Raw genomic sequence first — 16343 nt, 5'->3', positions numbered from 1 at the left:
GCCAATAATTTTGTCTGGCCCATTTTTTGAGTTTTGTGTAAAATTATGTCAATTTTGTCTTTTTTCTTGGGATTTTTTGTGTTGTTCCAAGGCACATAAAGGAAATAAACATGTGTATACCACAAACATTTGTAATTGCACAATTTCTGGGAGAAAGGGTGTATTTTCTGGAAAAATTCCAGGGGTACCAATACTTTCGTCCAAGACTGTAGATCAGTCTCTATCCTGTCTACGGTGTCCAGAGCACTTGAAACTTTGATCGTGATCAAGTCAAAGAACACTTGATCATTTCCAACTCCTTTCAGTCTGATTTTTAGGCAAGTTTCAGAAAAACAAAGTGCTACCACTGCTGCCATGAAAGTTGTGAATCACATTCTCGAAGCCTTAAAAAATGTCTCTTTTTCTAGACTTCTTCAAGGCTTCAAGGCTGTCTACTGGGTTTTCAGACCTTGTTGCTGGGTGGTTTGCTAACAGTTTGACAGGTAGAATCCAGGCTGTTTAATGAGAAGGTGTTACCTCAAAGGTACCACAAATACAGAATGGGGTACCTCAGGGTTCAGTATTGGGTCCCTTCTTATTAGCCATCCATATTTATTAATCAGCATAAGCAGCACAGTCCTCCTTATCGCACCTGTTGATCACTGAATGCTTTCAGAAATTCAAATCATACAGGAGACTAAGAGACAGCACTCACTTATTGTGGGTGCATTCACACATGTAATATGTTTATTTCTTGTCTTTTTTCTCTCCTTTTTGTTTGATCTGCAAAATATTTCAGCACTAAAGCACAAGAGCCTCAATTTGGGTGAGGGTGTTACCTCAAAGGTACTACAAATACAGAATGGGGTACCACAAGGTTCAGTACTGGGCCCTCTGTTAGTTGCCATATATATTAATTGTCTAGGATAGAATATCCCCAGTTCATCTTATTTTAATGCTGATGATACGGTTATTGTCATGTACTGCTGTGCATTTGCGCAAGCTTTTAAAAATCCTCAGCATGCATTTGACTTGGTACAGGATCAGCTTTATCAATTTACAATGCAGATAAAACTATCCATGTTAGGGGACATCTGGGAAATAAGTTGCAAAGGACAGTTGAGAAATTGAGCTAGTATCTTCTTTTCAATACATAAGGTTTTACTTGGTGAAAACATCTTTGAAAGAGCATGCTCAGCATGTAACTAAAAGCTGAAGGTTTTACTTGATTTTTTTTCTTTACCAAAGAAACAAGTCGTTTTGCTACTTTATGGTCAAAAAGTTGAAGACTGACTGAATTAATTTGTAGGAAAGAATTGGGAAACAATAGTTTTAATGATTTTTTTTTAATTACACCATGGTGACCTCATAAGTTATTTTTTGAACTCTTGCTTTTACTTTGGGATTTAAATGGACAACCAGATATGATGTAACTAAAGGGAGATCAGCTGTTAAAGACTCATCTACTGTATGTGCTGGTTTTTGCATTGACGAGAAAGAAAAATTATGTAGTCATATGCATAGGAAAGTCCACCGGCTTAAAATTATGAACCAAGGTGTCAAAGAGAGCAGGAACAGGTCAGGATAAGGAGAAGTAAAGGCCATGGGAGAGAAACTAAGCTGTGGTGTGATGAGCTCGAGCAAAGAACAAGGTAACCGTCATGCTCAGTGAATATGGTTAGTTGCATTCACATCACAACACTGTAGTTTTCATCACATATGCTTTCATTACAGTTGTGGTTTCTTTAAGAGTGGACTAGCAGTTGTGGTTCTCTGTGAAAATCAATAGATGTAGATTTGGTTAGAGGTTTTAAGTACTGTGTATTATTATCCATAGCTCTGATGATACGGAGGGGCAAGAATGGCCTCACGTGACATTATCCCAACCGTATAGGGAATCTTTGGGTTCAGTTTTTGTTTCTGTCGCTGAAACCTTACATAAGACAGTATGTCTCTGCACATGCTCCATGACTAATGGTTAGAAAAACAAGAGTGAAAAATAACAAGCATCATTGTACTTTGTGCAAAGTTCAACGTCAAGCACATTTTTATTCATGATTTCATATTTTTTCCTAGATCTTCACCATCATCACCACCACTTAAAATCATTTAAAATCTAAAGTGAGGACAATTAATGTTTGCTGGCATTATTCAAAACCCTTAAGTATCACATTAAACAATATTACAATTTAAACAAAACTGAAAATGGGTCTAAAACTTTTATGAAAACTTTCTAATGTCTCTTTTTCAATTGCTATGTTGTAAAAGGCTCGGCACACTCCAAAAGGTATGTTAGCTACTGTCTGATTCACACTACTCACCTGCAGTGAGAAGAGTTCTGATCAGACTAATTTGTGTAAAAACACACCTCTGAACGTGTATAATGAAGCACTCCTTCAGTTGCTTTAAGCTCTAAAACAATTTAAAGGCCTACATTTTTTTATGTTGTGTCTTACACGTGAAACCTTGAAATTCTTTTTACCATTCTTACACTGCTTGACATTAACAGAGATACACCGATTGTAAAAATTAGAGCTAATATCAATGCCAACATTTAAAATAGCAATTTAGCAAATATCAGTGTTGTTTTTTGCATCTTTTGGTGTAGGACTCACAACATTTCTCTCATGTTTCACTAAGACGAAAAAAATCAGAGTTGGTCCAACTAAGCTTCTTCAGCCCAGTAAAATATCTCTCATCTGATTCAGCTGTTTAGTATAGCAGATGCTTCATTATATTGATACAACACAATAGATAAACATCTGCTACTGATATCTGTTCACTTGCCCATGACCAGTGTTTGTCAACAGGGGTGATATCAGCCAAAACTGGTGTTAAACTGATGCATCATTCACGGTATGTGGTAGCCATAAAGGGCTGTAAATTAAAAAGGAAAACTAGTTTGGTTTTTTATCTTGCTTTTTAACCCTCCAATGGCATGACTTCTCTGTTAAAGGAGAACAGAAAGTATTGGAAAAATCATCCACATACTCCAACACACATCCATATAGTGTATTCAAACTTCATTACATTAAAAAGGAGCCTATAAAGAAGCTTGAGGTATAACCTACTGAAATGATCTTCCCAAATTCCTGTGCAATATCAGGCAAACCATTCATCATTAATGCACTAAGACCCTAAAACAACCCACACTGTTGTCATTGGTTACATTAACCCTGTTCTCTTTCTGAAACAGTGTTATCTGAGGTAACAGGGCTGAGGCAGCATGCCAGCTTCACACACTACAAATGAGGCATCAATGTCAGTCATTTTCTCCAACATGGAGCTTCTGGAGCAGACTTAAAAGTCTTCTCCCTCAGCTTACTCTCATTCACTTTATGTGTCAGTCTCTCCGTTTGTGCGAACAGCCTGTGGTGATATCCCCATTTCCCCAATATGGGAAAGTTTCTCTTTCATCACAGACTCTGTTGCTAGGAAGAGTCTCATTCCTTCCCTTCTTATGACTCACATGCCTGGATTATTTTGTTCTTCCCCCTGAGCAGTACTTCATCCTGTAGCTCTTTTGGCCTCTTGTTGCAGTCCGTTCCAGGTTCAGGTTCCAACAACATTCAGTTAAAACCTAGACCTGTGCCTTTGGGTCTCTGTGAAGCCCGGATTGGCTCAGTGATACCTCTTCCTTCTGGACCCAGGCCCATCCCAGGGCTCCAGCCCATGCTCTGCAGCATGCGGCTCCCCATGTTGGAGTCTGGAATAGGAGGAGCGTTTTCCCCGACCACTCCTGAGGAAAGAGATCAAAGATCAGAGAAAAAGAAGAAATCGCTTGGTGATCTTAGATTAGAGCATAAACTAAGGTTATCAAAATTTCAACACCTCAGCACTTTCCAATACTATGTGCTTCAAGATGATACGACACCTGTTACTTTTATGCCTAATAGTAAAAAAAATGACCAAAGTTATTAAAGGAAAAATAAAATGCTGTTATATTGTCAACCCAAAGTGAGTAGGAGAGAAGAAAAGTGGTAACTGGTAACACATATGACGTGGTAACTGCTACTGGAAGCTTTGTCCCTTCATGTTCTGTGCTGCTTACTTGTGATGGACCACAATTATTACCTTCTAAGCTCACCCCTGTAACACAGAACCCCACACCCTCAAAGCCCCCAGTAATGTGGCCCCATTAGGCACTTCCAGGTCAAGTAGAGATCAGACGTGCTGCATTGTGCACCCACCTCCATAGCATTCTTTAAAAACTATAATCCAGGGGTGCAGGGGGCCTAGTGGTTTAAGGCCTGCCCCATGTATGCAGTGTTTCCCCTATATGCATGCAGCAGTGGTGCACCGCTGCTGGAATTTGACCGCCGCTGCTGCATTTAAACGCAGAGTCCCGTTTTGAGTCAATATGGGACTTAATTTGTTCCGTATCGTCATCCGTCACGTCCTACTCTGCCACTGATTGACTGATACCTGTTGCATTTGTTGGTTGGATTGGTCAGCTAAAACATAGAGTAAATCAGAGGTCGAGTAAGTAGGGTCTTCTCTTTGCAAAAGAAAGCGGGAGGGAAAGGTGACAGCTTCAGCTACCATCCAAGCCTGGGGATTTGTCTTTTTTCATTTGTTGTAATGCTTGGTATAGCTCATCTAATGTTATTCCAGTATCTAAAACATTTGTCTCCTCGAGGGAAAAACTAGGCCATTTTAAATCTTTAAAGTAAGAGCTAATCATTTCCAATGTTTTCAAATTGTTGATTTACTGAGAGTGGATCACACAAAAGAAAGCCATCTTCTGCTTGAATTGAGGCTATATCTGCAAGGCAATAATTTTCCTTAATTTACTGGCCAGTAGAAAACTGGGTCTGCTGCCATCAAGATAATTTACTTGCCTAGCTCGGTAATTTAGAAATTCTGACCTTCTGCCTAGTATACTACTTAATTTTATTTTAACTAATGATATTTCCTCTTGTCTTTCTTCTGAGAATTGGATAAGCTGCTGACGAATAAGATGTGCAAGGGTCTGCTCCAAATCTTTAATTTCTCTCAACTGAGCCCCGTTCTGACCTGAAGCAATTGAGATTGAATGCTTCCTTATGAATCCCTTTATAGAATCCCATAGGGTTCGTTCATCTGAGACGGAACCCTTATTTATGAGTAAGATCTCTTTTAAATGCTTCTTTGAATTGATCACAAAAACCTGCAACCTAGCAACTGCTTTGTGCCACTTCCAACCCGATGTGGCAGGCCACTTTTAACCCATGTTTGCTGTTTTACAACTTTTGCCACTGTTTTGCAACTTGTAACCCATTTTTGATGTTTTTGGCCCTTTTTTGCCATTTAGCACCCATTTTAACCTTTTCTTACTTTATATCCCATTTTGCAGCTTTTTCCCACTTTTTGCCCATTTCAGCCAGTTTGTTTTTTACTTTGTTCTCCAGTTTTAACCCATTTTTGCCGCCCTATTTCGCTTATTTTTTTGCCTTTTTTCATAATTTTTATTAAAGTTGTCTCAGTTTTTAAGTTTTATTTTCTGGCATCATGACGCTTGTGCACAGGATGGTCTACCTTTAAAGTCCAACATTACTTTCCTATTAGTTTAGTTCAGTGTGTTCATCCACATTGCTCACTTCACCAATAAAAAGGTAATTTGTTTTTTTTTTTTTTTTTTAAAAAGGGGTTTTACTTTACTTTTTAAAGGAGAGCTCTCCCATTTATACCTCCTTATGGGTGACCTTGCCTCATTATGTGAAATTCATCAGTGAAACCAAAACACTAATTTATGGTTTAGTAAAAAACAACAAACTCCTCCAGCGCTCGACTCTACTTGTCACATTGTGAGAGCTCCCTGGTGGGGGAATCTACCTAGTGTGAGTTTTACAATATATCAAATTTTGGTCTTCAGTGAAGCTTCATATTGATGGTTTGGAAATCACAATTAACTACATTCACTAGTTTTGGAAGCCATGAAGGTATTGTTGGTATTGCAACAGCCCTAGCATGGATGAAATAAATGTTAGCTACTTTTTTAAAAGCTTTTCTCTTGTATGTGATTTGAATCTATTTGTTAGGCTGCTACACCGGTCACTAATGCAAGTGGGATGCTAACTAAAGCGGGGTACACACATAAGGATTTTCAAAATCTTAAGAGATTTTTTATCTGTTAGAGACCCCACACATGAAGATAAAAAATCAGGCATTTAACAGTTTTGATCATACTGTGTGTGGTGTGCTCCGGTAATCTGAACACAGCACACCGTACACATCATGATTCTGTCCCACCACCGATCTAGAATCTCGTCCTCCAAGCCAGAAATCTTACGTGATCACATGTGATGCAACAAAAACGAAGAAGAATAAACATAACAACAACCAGAGAACACAATACGCAGCATGGATGAGGACACACAAGAGGAGGGAATGATGGTGTTCTTGGGACTATTTTTAACAGAAAAATCCCAAACTAATAAAAACAAACTTTATGATGCCTCATCAGGTCAGTCATGCTTGTTTTTATTTTTGCCTACTTCCTTGTTCCTCAGTCAGCTCGCTTCTTGATTGGCTACATTCCGTTCCAGGTCACAATTCATGGCATCATGACTCGGGAGTCGTCCGGCTTTCCCCACACACATGAAGATTTTTGGTCGTAAATATTGATCATCGGCCCCGACCGTTTTTGGAGCCGATTATTGGGACAAATTCACTCTTAACACACCTCAGACCACAGGATAATCTTATAAGACATAAGATAATCGGTCGTTTGCCGTCCTTGGTCGGGAAGGGGGAAAATCCGGACAAAAACAGCCCGATTATCTTGAAGTGTGTACCCTGCTTAACCCTTTCTGCACCTTTCCGAAAATGTGTGCTGAAACAAACCATTCACAGATTTTCCCCTCATGATGGGAAATTGGCCCTCCCCACTTGGAAGCAAGTTCCGCCCTCCTCTCCTGATCCTCCTCTCAGCTGCCCGCTGAAAGATGGATCAGAAGAGCCACATCAATTTCCTGAGAGGGGCGGAGTCAGACAGCTCATTAACATTTAAAGCTACGGACAAAAACATCTTGGTCTGAGCAGGGCTGAAACAGAGGGGTTTTAGACATGCAAAAATCAAATACCGAGTGATTTTCAGCAACAAACTTCACAGGCATGTCTTGGAGGCCTCTGAGACCAATATAAACTTGTCTTAAAGGGGTAAAGTATGTGACCTTTAAAATGTTCGTTGACTCATTTAAATTTTCCTTTTACCATATAGTGCTGCTGTGATGTAAACACCTCTAAAACTTGTTGCATTGAAGCCCCTTGTCTGCTGACATCACTCTTTTCTTACTGCAATGCTTCATCTGAGTAATGTAATCATGTAATCAAATTAACCACATTTCCAGACATATAGCACACTGACATCCATCTGGCTGAGATGGTGGTCATTTTGTCCCTGCTCTTCCTGGAAGATCTTGGTCCAGCCACAGAGACAGACCAGTACCCTTCTTAATCCCGTCTTTATTTGTATGCAGCAGCGGGAGGAGATGCCGGCTCAATTACAGACTTGATTGTTGAGTCCAGGGCTGGTTCAAGCCAAAACTGTCAGGACGTGAATTTGGCTGTGCTCACTCTTTGCCCTGCTGTGAGGTCGGCACCTTGTGTTCCTAAGTGCCGCACTTGTGTCTGAAGCTGGTGTCTAATGTGCTTCAAGATGGCAATGTTTCGCCAGTCGGGTCACTTTGAAGAGGAAAGCGGTAAAGTTTGAGCTCTTTTTCTGATCTGCCCTCCTTCCTGCTTGCTCTGTCTGTCTTTTCAAATTTTTAAACAATGGGTATTGAAAAAGGGAGCACACAAGTAAACCAGAGCAACAGACAGACTGCAGCTCGTCCCTCTCTGTTGCTCCATTGTGCTATTCTGGCATCTGAAGGTGAGTTATAATAAATAGCCTTTTTCTAGGCTGGAACAAAGTGCAGGAAATGTAGTTTTACCTAACAGCATTCAGCTTGAATAACTCGCTCTTCCTCCTCCTAACGCATTAACTGGCCCAGAGGAGAGTGTTCTGGGGAAGAAGGGAGGTGGGGGGGTACACAAGTGTTGCTGGCTAAAAGCTAATCCAGTATCTCTGCTCTGACAGCATGACTAGCCAGCTGACTCTTGTCCAACAAAGCTTAGGAGGAAAGGGGGTTAAGAGCTAAAGCAGGGTTTAATAACCAGAGGAGGAGGGGGAGAGAGAGGGAGCAATATGAGGGATGAGGGACTCCCATCTCTCAATTAATTCCTTTTAAAAAGTGGAAGCAGAACCCTCACTTTTTCATCCCAGTCCCTGGTGTTTACATCAGTGTACGTGCGAGACAGAAGGAAATGAGAAGAGCACACTGAGGTGATCACACAGGGCCCAAACAAGAGGTGGGAAGAAAACAAGAGAGAAAGCGAGAGCCAAAAATACAATAAAAGGAGCTGTTGGTAAAAAGTGCCAGATGGTGTGTGAAGTGTAGCTAGGTGTGTGTCCAATACCTGAGGGGGTGCCAGACCCAAGGGGGGCTGCTTTTCGCCTCCGCTTGACATCCCCTGTACACAGAGAGCCCAGGTGCCCACTGGTCTGTCTGCAAAACAAGCCAAGCAAGAAGAAAATATGTAGACACTCATTTCATCCCAAACAACAACACAACAAAGTACTTATTCTCGATACATATACCATTAAATACTGCGAAACTAAAGGAGAGTTATGTCTGCAGGGGAACAAAACAAAAACAGGCACGAAAGGAAATGAATCCGATTCGGGTCATAAATCATCAGAGTTTTTATTTAAACTGTTGTTCTCACCTGCTAGCTGTTTTTACTGAGCAGCTCCTCCGATGCCCTCTGTCTGACCGCGGGTCCCAGTGCAACTGAAGTGCCGGAAAAGGAGAGAGGAGGGAAAACAAAACTCATGTTCAAGCAGTCAGCACGCTATGTTTGCAATAAACAAAATAGTACTTTGTGTACACGGAGGGTCTTCGGAAGGGATCAAAAACTAAGCTGTGCACTTCTGCATATTGGAAAGGGATAAAATGATGCAAAGAAAGGCTCACCTGTCCGTGGTCTCTCCTTGAGCCAGAGCTGAACCAAGGTCTGTTAGAGATAAGAAAAGATGTAATTTAGGCTCCTAAATCCTCTCCAAGGTAACACTCCATTAAGATATAAGGAAAAAATGATGTTATTATAGTTTTTCTGTTGCTGAATTGTTGATCATCGTCTACCACAGACATTTATAGAAATGTTAAAACATGGCCACCTTGTTTTTTTTTAGACCACAAGTACTCGTTAAAATTGAACCTTTTATTAGATAAGTGCGTTCAATAAACCACAATGATGGGATTGTATGGTTTAAGTTAACAGCAAGTACATTTAAGTTCATCAGCTTAGAAGGAATTAGACAATCATCAAGGCTGAGCATCAATTTCATTTGAAAAACACAGTTTAACATCGCTACTTCTGCCATCTACCAGAGGAAGTGATGTTATAGTGATGACTTGTGTTAAAAGGGGCTTTAGTGTTACCTAAACAACGCTTGTGGAGTGTTGGTTTAAATAAAAGGCCTTTCAATTAAACAAAAAGTGGCCAGAAGAGTTGGGCAGCTTGACTTATGGGCTTTGGGTCTGTAATTTACAACTATCACCATGGAATAAGATCTCCACATATATATATGTAGCTAGTAGGATTGCAGTCTCCACAGGGTAGAAACAGAAGGTACAAAAGAGCTATACAGCTGAAGACAGTTTAAACGTTGTTTAAACTCCTTCTTAAATCAGACTGTGTCTTAGGCCTAGTCAACACGTAAACAGGCATTTTTGAAAACGGAAGTTTGGGTTTTTGTGCACATGCCACCAGCATCTAAGGTCAATGAAAACACACCTTTTTAAAAACCCCATCAAGGGTGAAAAATTTTAGAAACTCTGTTTACAGAGTTTATTGTAGATAGGGTAAATTAAGTTCTGGGCTCATAATGTCACACTGCAGCAGTTTCTTTTCTGTTTGACGTCACTGGTGTGGGGTGTTATTGAATCGACGAAGTGAAGTACACTCAGAGAGACGCCTTAAAGGACTATGGATGTCACTGCCCATCATACAACACTCTGAGGACACAAAACCCAACATTGATGTTGGCAGGTTTGGATGAGACCTGGCTTGCGTTAGTGAGACAACTTTGACAGTGTAATGGCCATTGCAGAGAAACCACAAGAAAACCTCAGTTTGTCAAGGACCTTGCCATCTCTGATGAGCTGCTTGATCCCCACAGTGAAGGACAGACTACTATTGACATGGTGCACTCCATACAGCACGTTACAGTTTATGCAATTTCATGTGGTCAGTGATGTTTTTTAGAGAACAAAAGATCAGATGATCCCATCCACAAAGTCTGTGTGAATGGGATTATTAAAAAAAAACAATAACAATAAAAAAATGGAACAAAATTTCTGTTTATACCCATCTGCATGAGGACTAGGCCTTATGTACGAGTGTAATCTATGCTCATGATTTTACAGTGATATTAAAATAATTAAGTCAGCAGCTCAGAGTAAAATTAAAATGACAACTTGCTGCCCCTGCTTGTGTGGTTATTTTAAAATTTTTGAATGATGTAGACTTACTCATGTGAGTCTTGGCTTTGTCTGCTTAGTCTTTCATGGAAGCTTTGGCTTGAGCCACCCTGCAGCCCCGCCTCAGAAGCCTGTTGGTTTCCATGGAGACGACTCAGCCTGGCCTGGAACCCTGGAAAAACAGAGGATGTGGTGTTCAGCACTGAAACTCAAGACATGATAGGTTCCGTTTCATTTTTTATCACTGATAATTTCAACATTTACATTTAACACATAAGGTTACAGAGTCCCATTTATCTGGGGCTGAGGCTTGGCCTGCTTTGAGATTTTCAAAATTAGATTTGCACAAGTTATTTAAACAATGATAAAATACTGGGTTGTTTATAGAAATGTCTGTGGGAAAAGCTTTCAATTGTTGCCAGATGTTACCAACATCTGATTTGTGGCCATGAAAATATTTCCAGGAGAATGGAGACAAAAAGTTTTGAATCTTGAAACGGCATGCAGTTGCACCCAATTTGGTCATAGAGATGAGGGCTATTCTCCCATTGTATCACCAAAATAGGGGAGCTTAGTTTTTCTCAGACACAACTAGGGAAGGCTCCAGGAAAATGGTTGGAGAACACTGCTGTAAGGAATCAGTGATCAAACTTGATTAAACTATGTCCACTAGAGCATGACAAGGTTAATTTCTATGATTATATTTGTACTTAAATACTGAATTCCTTCCATAATTTCATGTATAATCACGCTTTCTACGAGCACTTTGCTTGTCACCACCATAGTTAGGACATGTATTCCCTTTATTTACCCTACAAAAGCACTTAAAAGCCATACTGCTGAACAATGTAAAAGGTCTATCTCTGTGTGAAGTGTTTGCCATCTGCTGGACATCAGTGACATTGCAATGGCATTCAAATTGTAGTTAACCCTACTGTAAATTTTTTTATTTGATTTTAACTAGGACTGTTCAAATCAAAATCGCAATATTTCCTTATGAAATTTTCAAATCAAATCAGCTGCAATACTTCCTTAAACTGAGATGTGTGTCAAAATACTATTTTTGCAGCAGAGATGTAATGCTCTACACATCCTACAAACATGCACGTGACAATTTTTTATAAAATTGTTTACAAAAATCCTAATTTCATAACTTTTTTGCATGTTTTTCTTATTATAAATGAGAATGACACAGAAATCATCATTCTCTTTAATACAAAAATTCATATACAATTACCAAAATGAGTCAAAAATAATCACAAGTAAATACTGTTTTACAATAACTTGGCCCTAGTTTTATCCAAATATTTTGTTGGTTAAATATATAGAAAGATTTATGGCCTAATTTAGTAGAAAAATGCATAAAATGACAACCTTAACAAAATCACTGCATCTTAAATTGTCATACCACTAAAAAAAATAACAATTAGATTGTCTTCCTAAGTTCTTCAGCCCTGATTTTAACATATAGTAAAAGATGCATCCAATGACATCATGACATTCAAAACAATCACTTTAAAGTTTTTGAGGTTTGTTCCATGTGCATGTCTGCAGCATACCTCTCTGTGCTGCAGGGCTCATGAGGGGGAATGATCCAGTGAGGATGCTGTTAAATACTGGATCAACTAGGTCCAGCTCCTCTGACCCGGTCTCCCTCTCCCACCAGGGAACCACACCAGCGATTCCACAGGCACCTCCAGGTGCTGATCCAGTGCCTGGCTCCCCTTCATAGAACCAGTCACTCTGCTCGTCATCACCTGGAGATGAGAGGACCAAGGATTGTTAGTAATTTTCAACTGTGTTTCACTTAAAAGTGATGTGATACGATGTAATAAGGTACAAAATCCTTGCTCGAACATGTTCTGCCTCTGTTTTAGAACAATTACCTAAAGTGACCAAATGTGCATTTTATGCAAGCTTGAGGATAAACATTTACTATTTTGAATTATATCACAACAGTTTGTTAAACTCCATTGCTTCAGGGACATGTGTGGGTAATACAACAAATGCAGCCATGTCAAACCCAAGTTTCCTTATTACTATATTTATATACTAACAATTGGAGTACTTTTTTGTATACTTCTTGTCAGTTTGATACACAACAAACATATCTGAGTCATTACCTTGCCGACCCTCATCATTGGTGTAGAGGCCTCCATCACTGCTGTTGCTGACACTGCTGGTCTCACTAAGGAAAAAAAGATTAGAAGACATTTCAGGAAATAAAAAGGTTGATAATTAATCAATTATTGTTTCGTAGAAGAAAACCTGACTATCTTACAAACACAGGGAACCTTTTTTATACTGAAGCAAACAACTTCCCTGAATGTTAGTTTTATACAGTTTTTTGTTTTTTTTACAAGTGTCAAGATTTTCAAATTTTGGCGATTCTCTTGTTGTTGTCCTGAGAAAAGGATACTTGTTGTAGTATGCTAACAAATTAGTCTGAGCTGTTTCTCAAGATTTAGGGAGTCATTATGTTGTCAGATGAAAACAAACACTCTTACCCTGAGATTCTACAATAAAAATGACAGGATCTTAAGCAAAGAATCAAAATTTACTCGTTATCAAAGACAAAAAGGGACAAAAATAAAATAAAAAGATGTCTTTTAGCTCAAGACTCCAGTACTTTGGTGCAAAAGACAAAAAAGTGCAAAATTTGACACCTCGACATATTAAGTTCATCCTTACCTGTCAGCTTACAGTGTCATACAAACGCTCATAAAAAGAAAAAGTGGAAACACTAACCACCTGTCACTCATGTCCTCATCTGAGCCCTTCTGCTCCTCCAACTCCATCTTGTCCTTGCACCCTTCTGTTGGAGAAGAGATGGGGTCTTCGCTCTCCACAACCACCCCTTCATCTGCTGCCTCCACCCCCAACCGGTGGGGGGCCAGTTTCCTCTTCTTTACCCTGTTCTTCCCTCCTCCTGGCCCAACCATTCCTCCGCCACACAGTTCCATGACACCCCTGGCCTCATTTGTGCCCAGTCTGTGTGGCCTGCTGCCAGGGCGGGCTTTGGGGACAGGAGGGGGCCCCAGCATTGTGGAGGAGGGAAGTTCGGGTTCAGCAGGCGGGTCCACAGCCATGCGTTTGACCTTTCTTCTCCGCCTAAGGCTGCGAGTTCCCTCTGCAGACCCCAAGACGCCCAGGTCATCTGGCCAAAGCGGCCGCTTGCTTCGTCCAGCGTCAGCTGATAAGAGTGTGCGCCGTTTGGGGCCGAGCTGTTCATCTGAGTCACTGTTGTCGCGGCCATGGCTGTTTGAAGCAGAGACGCCCCCTGTACTGGCACGGTAGTCCTACAACAAACAGAAATGTAGTAAATACCACACCTAGAATATGAAAGCCGAGCCAACCTAAGGAAGTAAATTAGGTCAAAGCGGTCTGAGGAACAACAGGATGGTAAAAGCACTACATGGATTAAGTCCTCTGGTCCAGAACACTTTGTTTAAGACATCTACCACTTCCACTGTAAACAATGTGCACTAAGTGGATAACTCCAACTTCACCTGTAAGCTGATAGATTGCATTACCTAAGAATTAGAGCAGAATTAGGTTCACTTCTTGTAATAGTATGAAATATCTCTTAAGGTCAAGACGGTTTTGAAAATGAACAAAACAGCCATACAACATCTCTGAATTATCACCCTCAGGAATCTGTTTGATCCAGTTAAATTCAAAGCTAATGTATTTAACAAACAACTAAGACAACCCAGAGTTGCTGCACACTATTCAAAGTCCTTTTCAAGACTCTTATCATATCATTAGGATTATAATGCTCTGAAAGCTGTTAGAAAGTGGTGCTGCCAGTGTGATCCATGCCACAGTGCATGCATACAGCAGCACATTTTGAGCAGTGAAGCAACTACTGAAAATATACAGTGAATTGGGGGGGGGTCAGTTATGTCAAGCATGCAGTAAGTTATGATTGAGGCTGTAGGCTGCAGTCATGACAGCGTGCTTTTCTCAGCATTTTATGCAGGTAGAATTGGTTGCACCATAGGGTGCAACCAACTTGTTAGACCAGAGAAAGTTATTAAAAGTGCATCTTGTACACTCAATTATTAAAACAGTATAAGGGTCCAATGTAAAAGCATAGTCCTTAAGAAAGATTTTTCTACACGCCCCTTTTACATAACTTTTTATAGTAGTCTTAAAGACATCCAGTCTGGATGACTTCAGGGCCCTTAGAGTTTTGCTCAAGGACCTTTTAAGCTGGTTCAATAACCTCACCTTGTGTTCTTCCACGCTTGACTCTGAGCCTTCACTGAGGTGGCCTGTCTCCCAGGGCGGGTGCGGGTTGTCCGAGCGTCGTTTTCTACCCCTCCGTTTTCGAGCCTGTCTCTTCAGCAGACAGCCCACAGCCAGTGCGTGGTCTCCCCCATCTCCAAAACCACCACGAGCAGCCTGCTCGGAGCTCTCCTCCAGTGCTGACACCAGGTCATGGACCAGCTCGTCCATCGTCCGGCGAAAGTGCCTGAGATAAAAGCGTAAAAGACGAATTAATAGACACAACTAACATTACCATGAAAATGCAGAACAAGGGCTTTGGGGGTATCACATGATTATGCAGGATACCTGTTAGCATAGTAGACCATAGAAAGCCTGTGTTTAAGTTGGTATGAATTATATTAAACAGATTGCAAATGATAAGCAAGTACGTCAAAACATACAGTACCTAAATCCCAGCGCTGAAAGGTAAACTAGCTTATCAGTGGATGTGAACTCATATAATTAGCTTACATTAACAACGTTAAACAGCCATGACAACTTTGAACACACCATTATTCAATTTTACAAATTATTCGTCTCTTTCCGAGGAAGAAAATTGTATGCAGCATCCTAATGGGTTCAATAAACGATACTTACGTTAATGAATCTTTAAATAGACGGCCATGTCGTTCGCAAACTCTTTCAAATGAGCACCAACATACACTGCTGTTAGCTGTTTTGGTTGGTATTAGCGTGATGTTTTCTTGCAAGCTAGCCTAGTCAACTACACTAAACACCCCACCAGTGCAAAATACGAGAAACTAATGTCAAAACTACGGAATTGCTGCTACGACTGCAGTAGGTTAAATGACTGTCGCAGGAATAAAGCGCTGAAGTACACAGAAATACTTCGGTTTTCAGACTAGCTCCGCTGCTAGCCAGCTAGCTTAACTGACGTTAGCTTTAGCTCCTAGCCGGCAGATTCACGAAAGCGGAGTAGACGTGAACAATATGTTACGTCTCGGAGATTTCAAAGACCACCTACCAGCCGGTTCCCGCTTTGCCGATGGTTTTTAGATTAGCCGCACGGAACATGAAAGCCGCCAAGTGCCGGATACCTTTAACCAGAAACAACGGTCAAACAATTGAATAACACAGACACCATCCTGACACAAAAGCTAACGATCAGCTAGCTGGATCAATATGCGACAAGAGGAGGACACCGTGAAAGCAGCAAGAGGTATTATGCTGCATTCGGGTACCGCAGGAGATTCAACAGTGTTACTCAGTAGTCAATTGAGAATTATACTAAACTCTAATAAATATAAATTAGATACTTGTAATTGGTTAGATTTTGCTGCTTTATTACAACATTGTTTGATACACAAAATATATAAACACTTTTGTTTTTTGAACACCGTAACAATGCAATTCTTCAGCCCGAACTTTAAAGCAGAATTATTTACAAATTAACGAGTTTGTCCTTTCGTTAAATAAATAGCAAAGCTACACCTGGCTGGATTTTTAGTAGTAAGGAATCAAAAAACGGATCAGAAATCGTCTTAAAATGTTTCATGGGCCTAGAAATTAGGGGTACATGACGGTCTGCAAAAACTTTGTCCAGTGTAAAGTAAAGCTGTGATA

The 16343-nt window shown here is 40.3% G+C and overlaps 1 protein-coding gene across 2 annotated transcripts; it reads right to left on the bottom strand.

The window, feature by feature from the left end:
- Positions 1 to 228: 228 nt before the first annotated feature.
- Positions 229 to 15917, bottom strand: gpatch2 (G patch domain containing 2). 2 transcript variants are annotated; one of them, XM_041805684.1, is made up of 10 exons: positions 15745 to 15917; positions 14721 to 14964; positions 13236 to 13786; positions 12611 to 12675; positions 12047 to 12244; positions 10539 to 10659; positions 8979 to 9018; positions 8731 to 8795; positions 8422 to 8510; positions 229 to 3718 (listed from the first exon to the last, which is right to left on the bottom strand). In XM_041805684.1, exons 1-10 carry the CDS (start codon positions 15792 to 15794, stop codon positions 3549 to 3551), a joined length of 1593 nt encoding a protein of 530 aa, XP_041661618.1. In that variant the 5' UTR covers positions 15795 to 15917; the 3' UTR covers positions 229 to 3548. The 2 variants fall into 2 exon arrangements, with proteins under 2 accessions (XP_041661618.1, XP_041661619.1); XM_041805685.1 differs by having other exon boundaries at positions 13239 to 13786.
- Positions 15918 to 16343: the final 426 nt, after the last annotated feature.

This window comes from Cheilinus undulatus, linkage group 14, assembly GCF_018320785.1.
Source record: "Cheilinus undulatus linkage group 14, ASM1832078v1, whole genome shotgun sequence".
Taxonomy (NCBI): domain Eukaryota; kingdom Metazoa; phylum Chordata; class Actinopteri; order Labriformes; family Labridae; genus Cheilinus; species Cheilinus undulatus.
This window is presented reverse-complemented; position numbering and strand designations above follow the sequence as displayed.

What these genes read in the sequence shown, in the direction of transcription:
- gpatch2 (XM_041805684.1), bottom strand. Translation starts at nt 15,794, where the DNA reads ATGTTCCGTGCGGCTAATCTAAAAACCATCGGCAAAGCGGGAACCGGC. An exon ending in CAATGATGAGGGTCGGCAAG is followed by an intron (nt 12,245 to 12,610) that starts GTAATGACTCAG and finishes TCTCATCTCCAG; the next exon opens with GTGATGACGAGCAGAGTGAC. An exon ending in CAAGGAGAGACCACGGACAG is followed by an intron (nt 8,796 to 8,978) that starts GTGAGCCTTTCT and finishes CCGGCACTTCAG; the next exon opens with TTGCACTGGGACCCGCGGTC.